This window comes from Triticum urartu, chromosome 3, assembly GCF_003073215.2.
Source record: "Triticum urartu cultivar G1812 chromosome 3, Tu2.1, whole genome shotgun sequence".
Classification (NCBI taxonomy): Eukaryota; Viridiplantae; Streptophyta; class Magnoliopsida; order Poales; family Poaceae; genus Triticum; species Triticum urartu.
Window position 1 is genome coordinate 636,078,680 of NC_053024.1, and position 8,585 is coordinate 636,087,264.

The 8,585-nt window shown below is 43.1% G+C and overlaps 1 protein-coding gene across 12 annotated transcripts; it reads left to right on the plus strand.

Annotated features, from left to right (window-relative positions):
* Nucleotides 1-200: 200 nt before the first annotated feature.
* On the plus strand, nucleotides 201-6,136 carry LOC125545531. Of its 12 annotated transcripts, none has more exons than XR_007300070.1 (6): nucleotides 201-662; nucleotides 742-842; nucleotides 2,030-2,076; nucleotides 3,600-3,668; nucleotides 3,759-3,851; nucleotides 5,776-6,136. XR_007300070.1 is itself a non-coding variant. In XM_048709516.1 (6 exons), exons 2-6 carry the CDS (start codon nucleotides 502-504, stop codon nucleotides 3,789-3,791), a joined length of 411 nt encoding a protein of 136 aa, XP_048565473.1. In that variant the 5' UTR covers nucleotides 201-373; nucleotides 408-501; the 3' UTR covers nucleotides 3,792-5,098. The 12 variants fall into 12 exon arrangements, 4 of the variants coding, with proteins under 4 accessions (XP_048565473.1, XP_048565474.1, XP_048565470.1 ...); XR_007300068.1 differs by lacking the exon at nucleotides 5,776-6,136 and adding an exon at nucleotides 3,919-5,098; XR_007300071.1 differs by lacking the exon at nucleotides 5,776-6,136 and adding an exon at nucleotides 3,947-5,098.
* The last annotated feature ends 2,449 nt before the right edge of the window (nucleotides 6,137-8,585 follow it).

Below are 8,585 nucleotides of genomic sequence, written 5' to 3' on the forward strand. Positions count from 1 at the left end.
AACCACCATTTGGCAATTGTGTCCTCAGCAACAAGTGGTCTTGCATTCCAAAGACAATGCAATTAGCATAGATTTTTTTTGATAAAAGAAGCCCCCTTTCAATCCAAAACAATAAGGTGTGCATCAAAGGGGCTTGCTCATGCGTGCCATGTGGCGCACGTAGAATGTGTGGGTTGCAGGAAATAAGAGGGAAAAAAAAAAGCTGTCGAGCGAAACCCTCGCACCGCACGTCCTCCACCTCCCTTCACCTCCAGTGCCCCCTCCTCCCTCTCCAGCGCCGCCACAGCCGCCTGGGCGATGCTCCCACCCACCACCCATGGTTGAGGTCGGCGAAGCGGCCCATCGCGAGGCGCCTGGGGACGCTGCCTCCCTCCGCCGCCAGCAGCGGCGACCGGCTAGCGTGCGTTCGCCGCCGCCAAAACCGGATGGCGTGCTGTCCGGCGAGGGGCCCGACCTGTCGTCTTCGTCGCGCGTCCTGGGCCGACGGAGGGGCAGACGCCGATGCCCACCAGCGGCGGCATGCTCGATCTGGATATTCATCCTCGTGCCCAGCCGCCGCTCCTCGGCATATTCCTCTCTCCACACCGCCGCTCGCTCCATCGCGTCACCCGCACTGCCGCTCACCTTCGCCTCGTCAGCGCCTTCTGCTGCTACTGCCGCCGGCGCGTCTCCTAGCTCTTGAACGACCAAACCATGCATCGCTACTCCATGGGATTCTAATTTGCCTTTGCATGCTTGCAGGTTTGATTGCTGGACCAGCTGCTGGACGTGGAGCACTAGATCCGGCAGGCGGTGGTGCTCTGGGGCGTCGCCCCCCTCGTCGGCGCCTTCTCGATCACCGTGTCAGTCTCCCCCTCCCTCCTCAAAGCCCCATATTTCTCTCTCTGTCCCTTCACCGTAGACATAGATTCAGGCTCATTGTTAACTGAATTCATGAGCTCATTTCACACTGGACAATGCTTCTCAAAAATTGCAAGGCTTGAGGCCTACTTATTATTTTTTTGACTGTCAAAACTGAAAGATTTTGACTGAAGTTGCTTGTGTCGGCATCATCCGCCGCGCTGTAAGGTTGCTTGACTGAAGTTGCTTGTGCTTGTGATTCTGAATATAAGTTGACTGAAGAGTGCACAAAGGATCTGAATTCTGAAACTACACCCTGTTCACATTACACCCTATTCCTATTATAATCATGTTCGTCAGTGAACTGAATTCTGAAACATTCAATCAAGAGTGAAAGTATTGAATGTGTACATACTCAACAAATTCAGTCAAAGTGAAAGTATTGGATGTGTAGCTACTCAATGTGTGCTCAATAAATTTGGCCATTACTGCAGTCCATCTAAGTTAGACAATATTTTGAGGAAGAGTAACTTAAAAGTGTCAGTTGTTGTGTCAAATTAGTCCTAAAGCAAATTTGATGGAAATAATCTTAAGAAAATTTAAATGAATTTTGACTGAGTAACTGAAATTTGAATGGTCCTCCATCTGTACTTGGCAGGAGTATGGATTATTCTGCCTTCAGAAATTAAATTATGTTTTTTTCAAAATATGATTATTCTTCCTTCAGAAATTTTGTTCTCATTATGTAACTGAACTTGAGTTTAAGTCATTTTTATAATCAAGTCACCCTGTGTTTTTACTAGCCTGGCATGAAGCTTCTGTTGTTTACTTGTTTACTCTGAAACTTTTGGCCAAACTGCCCACTCAAAGTTTAATTAAGCTTCTTTGCAAACATGTGTTGTGCTCTCAAACAAACTTGAACACTAAAACTTGTGCATTCTTTCTCTTTCTTTCCATTTCTTTGCTTTGAAGTGTAAAAATGAAGTTAACGTGAATTGCGAGGGGAGAAAAAAACAACACTTGCTCTAACTGAATTTCTTTGCTCCATAGATATCAGTGATGGACACTTTGCTCTAACTGAATTTCACATTTCACAATTTGTGATGGATACACACAGAAATAGAGTTGAATAGTGCTCATGTACACTTGGTTATGGCATTGAGTTAACTGGATATTGCTACTACTGCAGGTAAACTCACAATTATTGTACAGATTGATGCTACGGCTGTACTGCAGGTACACACACATTTCTGAATTTAGTCAACACTTACAGCAAAATGTTCACCACAGAATAATCCAATTTATGCACTGCTTGTGTTACATTGAGAAATCAAGAATGTGGCAGGTTAAATTTTTCAAAGCCAATTACTCCTATGGTAATTTAGAAATTATGTGCTTGTCAATGATGTTCCTTGAATGACCATAAAAGACGTTTGGTAGCTAATTTCTAATTTATAAATGAGGCTAAGTATGTTAAATAAATTCAGCTTCTTCTTAGTCCTTGTAGTATCCCTATTGATATTATTCCAAATAAATTCAAATAAATCCAAAGCCCTGGAGTACTTGATCGCGTCAAATCATGGACATCGCTCGTTGGCATGCGGCACAGGTGGGCAGGGGCACCTTCGGTGGCGTAGATGGGCCTTGCCCGCGCGACAGTTGATGAGGCTGAGTGCCGTTGGTGGCTGGGGCCTAGGCTGCTACTGCGAGCGACGGGGGACGGAGGAAGAAGGAAAGGGGGTAATTAGCGTGAGGTTTACAGAGGACTTTTTTTTTGTAAAAATGCCAATGAACTATGCTGGCGACATTATTTTTCGGACGGAGGGAGTACTACTTTGGTTGCAAAACTAGGAGACGACTATTCATATTGTGCTGCCCTGCAAGTGAGGTTCCTTGCCCATTAAGTAATTTACTCTTTGGCTGCATGTTTGGGTGTGTAGGGTTCTCACTGTTTGAACAACTTTCAATATTCTAATTCAGCCGCGTGTACAGGTTTAAGAGTCATCCTTTTATATGAAAAGGAAAAACACCTTTTGGTTTAACAAAAAACTTGTATATATTTAGTTAGAGGCCTACTACATTCTAGGAAGAGCTGGGCTGATTATGCACTATTGTCATTTATTTGGTATATGTTAGATTTTCTTACACATTACCCTTATTTTAACTAATGAGCTTATCATGGCTGCCTGCCTGGCTGGTAAAGTTTCCAAACAATATATCAAGATCGTTTTTCTATTTTTTTGGCCGCAAGACGTTACAGTCCACTTGCTAGATATGCACATTCCTTCTTTATCAATCAAGCTTGATTATTATCCATGTTCTTTGCTTTGGTGGATTCTTCTATGCTTGCGTTCTTAGCCTTTCTGTTTTGGTGCAATCTTCTATGCTACTACCAAAGCGGCATGTAATAGGATCAACATGATTTCTTTGCATATCTGCTCGTAAAAGTGGCACTATGTCTAAGGTCAATGAATCATCCATCTCAGTTCAAATATTCTTAGATGATACGTCAATGATTTATGTGGAAGATGTAAATTTGTCTTGAATTGATGGCTTTCCAGCAAAAATAGATGGCAGACAATAATGGGCACTATTTGAGAGCCATGCAATCCTGTCGTATTCTTGGTTAACTCCAGTCTTGGTTGTCAATGCATTGTTGTAATCATATTATCATAATCTGATTGTTATTTCTAATACGACTACTCTTTCTAGGCTTATGCTGATTGTAGTCCTCTTGTGTTTGCATTCCGTCTTACTAGAGTTCCAGTAATAGACACATTATGGAAGTGGTGAGGGTCGATGACTTGATTTGCATCAGTGAGATGAAGGTATGTATGTACACCGAGTAGCAAGTGCCATTGTCCCTAAGTTTTTTTAATGATGTTGTGTTTGACACACTGATTGGCTCGACTATTCAGATAGCTGCCATTGTAAATGCCACTGTGCCATAAAGCCAAGGATTAAAGTTGTCTGCAGTGAACCGTGTCTCTGTGAGAGGATCATAACAAGAGGTAACACACCGCCCTTGCATAATAATGTAGTAGTATATGGATCATAACAAACTGTGGTTGTGATCAGACCTTGTAATTTTTACCTTTCCTCCAAGATCATCCTCTCCTAATATGCCATGTGTCGACATGGGCTAAGCTTGCCCATGTAAGTGTAGCTCCTCTAATCTTATTACTATGTTCTGATGATCTAGCTTATTTGTTGCATCTTCATCTTTTCACATGGGATTGCCTTGTGCTTAATTTGGTCTGATCATTTGCTTAAAAGATACAAGACTTGTTTCTTAGTGCTCCTTCCCCGTGTTCTCATTGCTTTTCAGTTTGTCAATTTGAATAGGATCAGTGACGTTTTGTGAATCAAAATTTGCCTAGGAATCTGCAGTGTTCTCTTCCTATCGGTACAAGAAAACCCTGCATTTAGAAAAAAATATACCACCTCATATTTGAGGTAGGTAAATTCAAAATCTGACTTCGTAGCTGAAACAATGAAATAGGACTCAGTGAACAACTAGAGGTAACTCATGTTTCCATGAAACTACCAACAAAGTGCAAAACAAATTGCTATCTTTAGCTACCAAGAAACCTTCTGTATGTTTTCAGTATCTACAAATCTTTCTTCATTGTCGGCTAGATAGTTTCATGCTTATTTTCTTCTGTAATTATCTTTTTAGGTCAATTCACACATGATATAACTAATCTGCTGTATGGCGAATTAATTTAGCTCTGTTTCAGGTCAATTATTTGTGGCAGACTTTCCCTTTCGGTTAAGTGATATACCCAATAGCTGTAAAGAAATAAAGTTGCAGTGTCGTGATATATCATTTTATTTTTGATTCTTTTGCCTTGTGGTGTTCAGTACTTGTGGTTAGTTGATGTTTGTTTTCTGATTCTATTGGTTTCTGTTAGTAGGGTTATCTGACATGGTTTGCAATGTTAGTGCTGGTCTCAAGGTTTTATAGAAGCATTTGTGTGTTCTCAAGCTTAGGAGTTACAAGGAGAAATGGTACTATGGTCTTGAACTTACACTGATCTGTTGCTAAAGAATGATCCTTAGCTTAGTTACTTAGCTTGATTTCTTTTTTCGAGGATAGGTTTGGAGTTGTATCCACTTTTGTCTAGGTTGGTACTTCGACCAGAATTCTCGCATGGCATTATATGCCAAGCTCAGTTGTTGTACTTCATCTGATGCATGCTGAATGCAAACAATTGTATTCTTTTTCTTATAATATGTGAACCATGTACTGCATCAACACTCGATGTAGATTGTGCTTTCAATTGGCCGAGCACAAGCACGGTTGACAAAAAATATTCATGTGCTACCCAGAACAAGAAAAAAAGGGGTGAAATAGTCGCCTCCTACCTGGCACAGCACAACCACCTCTCAGGAGGCGCCACAAGGGGGCGCCCCAACAACTATTTATATTATTCTGTGGCTCACATATTATAGTCAAGATATTAGATATAGTGGCTGTCATAGATTTAACCAAAAGCCTTGAGACAAGTGCTGCCACATTGCTACAAATATTGGTACAGAGGTGGTACAGTGATGCGTGTATTAATGTAGTGGTTGTTCAACTAAATACTATTGGTACAGAGTAATATTACTTCTCTTTTCAACATGTCTAATATGTATATATATATATTAATCGAGCTATTCAACTATAGGTAGTAGGCATAGAAAAAAGTAGGTGCATATGTAGAAAAGAAACCGTGGGGCAACAAAGTGTGGTGCTTGCATAGCTTCACAAGCTTGGAGAGAGAGATAGTCAGATCTTTAGTTAGCTTTAGTTCATAAGTATGTGAGTCCTATTTTATTAGTCCACTATGGTGTCTACAATGTAAAGGAACATTATATTTGAAATCACATATATGTTTATGAATCATTATGAGTTCTAAATGATCATTTTTACATGGACAAATGTCAAAGATATGCTCCCAGGCTCCATGACGAGCAGGCAGTGGCGATCAAGGGTGACCTTGTCAACCGTGGAGTTGCTGATGCTCTAGATCTTGAAAGAGAGTATTCAGGCCACTGATGTGTAAACTTCCTTCTGTTTATACATGACCTTTTAGGGAAGATCAACTCTAATGATAGCACAATGCACTTGTTCTTGCTGTTGCTGGCCGTTGAAGGCCTGTAGGGTGTTTTGGGCTGCTGGTTTCCCCTTTTGGGTTTGCTCTGGGTGGAAGAGCTTGCTAAACCACCTCTGTAATGTCAAGTTCTAAAAAATAACTTCTGTAATATGCATTATCAATTTTATGATAGGAAAGTGAAAGGGACCCCTCTATCTGGCACCGCCTAAGTTCCTTTTAGGAGGCGCCACCGGGTGGCGCCCCAACTACTAGTTTCCATTAAGAGAAACCAAAGATCGACCGGCTACAATGCAAGTACGAAAGAAACTAAAAAATAAAGAAAGAAAGAAAGAGCAAGCCCGGTGCATTCCTTTCTGGCATGCCAAAGGAAATGTCACCAACATACGCAGCAGAACTATTGTATGACAGATGTTGCGACGGATGTTGCTTAGACGGTGGCTTTAGTCTTACTATTGTATGACTTTGTAAGGTCTTGTGTGAATAATTAATAAAGTGGATGCATACACCGTCCAGATGCAGAGGCCGGAGGTCCTCCTACTTTTCTAAAAAAAAATACGAGCAGAACTCTACAACCAAGCCAAATGCAAAAGCCAGCACTGCGGCAGTCACCAGAGACGATCAATTCTACTTATTACAGACCAAGGAGCAATTAGCTTAGTTTGGATGTTTAGATTAAAAAGTTCTCAGTGTCCGTTTCTGCTTCCATGTTACCGTATATCTTAGTTCGTGGAACCATAATTATTCCGCAAGAAGTTCTAAAATAATGCAGCTTGCATGGGCTAGAGAATACATTGTCTCTGTTGCCTTAATCTAGCTGCAATTACCATTACAGTTTAGTCTGGTGTCCTCCAAATATCCAGAAAGTGGCTCAGGAAGGTAACAAGCAGGTGTACCGGTGTATCCTAGAACTTACAATCTGGTCTCGCGATGCTGTTTTATGGTCAAAAAAGACAAGTTCATGCAAGAAGGCCGATGTGCACCCCAGATCTTAGTGTGGGTCACTGGTGGAAGAGCGTCAAGGAAAGAAATTGCAAGAGACCAGGGCACAAGAACAATACTAGCTTCTATGTTATCCCATCAATTTCCCCCAATGCCTTCCATTCTCAAGTAATACACACATTCAGACTCCGATTCTTTCATAATCTCTCTCATTTTTGGCACCTCGACAAGGCTACCAGGTACCACTTCGCTAGACCATTTTCAATCCTCGGTGCTTGCTTTGGCATTTTGGTTGTTACCACCTCACTATTGTATATGGTTTGATGACCTGATACTATCATACAACAAAGACTCAAACATGGGTGGGGATATAAAGACGGCGAAAACTTCATTCGTGACTAAGGAGATGTGCAACGGAAGGTCCGTGGGTGCATTTCATTCGGTCAGACTCTTCAAGAAAATTAACTGAGAGCACATGCCGCACATCTGTATTTGTGCACATGAACAGAGCGTACGCAAAATAGCATCCTAGTAATTATTAGCGAACATCCGGTAGTTATGGAGTCACTCCTAATAGATTTTGTAACATGTGCCTTATACTCATTCAAATGTCACATTACGATTTCCAGCCAGCTATGATCCTGTGACTACAACAACAAATGGGTCAGCATTCCAGCTGCACACAAGAATTCCCTTTTGAGTTTTTTGTTTGGCTGGATTCTGCCTACGGAAGTACGAGGGGAAAACAAGTTTCTAATCTATACAGGTAAAGCTTCCTCCTTCAAAACTCCCCCATCTCCATTCTCCACGAGCGGTCCAGCGGGTATAGTTATCTGCAAAACGCTTTTAATTAGACATTTCAACAGCCCCAGTTCAAGCTTATGATTTAGGAGTTACTCCCTCCGTCCCATAGTATAAGATATTATTATAACTAATACGTGAGTATATTGGTTGTAATAAGTTAATAACATCTTATGTTATGGGACAGAGGGAGTAATGATTCCAGCTGCATGCCTGAAATGGCTGACTACATCAACGGGATCATTCCGGTGAGCGACAAGGCATGTAATGGGCTAGGAGCCGCAGACAAGATGGAGGTCCTCCGGCGGGTCGTACATCACCGGATGGCGTCGTCGGTGGTTCGGCCATGGAAAGGACCTCTTCCGAAGGTTAGTCTCCCATCCTTGACTCTTGGTGATTTCATCGGGTCTTGGACGAAGGTGCAACGACGAAGAAAGAAGGGGCGACGGGTGGCGGAGCCGCCGCCGCCGCCGGCGGTCGCCGATCCGGGCGGCCAGGAACGGGCGTTTGAATTTCCTTGTACGCCATGACGGGTCGGAGGTGATTCAGCCTAGATTGAGTGTTGGGTATTCGGCTCAACCTCAGGAGATACACGAGACGGGCGGGGCGGGCGTACCTGGGTATACGGCCCAGTCTATCACGCCATGCGGGAGACCGAATCTTGACGAGTATCGACATCAGACGACGGTTTCACCCAGATCGATTGATAGTCCTGCTACGTACGTGCATGGTGCGGTGGCAGCTAGGGCTAGACAGCACACCTCACGCGGGTTCCCTACCCGGAGCGGACGGGCGCGTTGAGTGTCGACCGTGACTCATCCACCAGCGCCGCTAATGGCCGGCCGGGGTGATGGAGCTCAGCCGCCGCTGCGTAGGCAGCAGGAGTCGCCGAGGCAGCAGGTC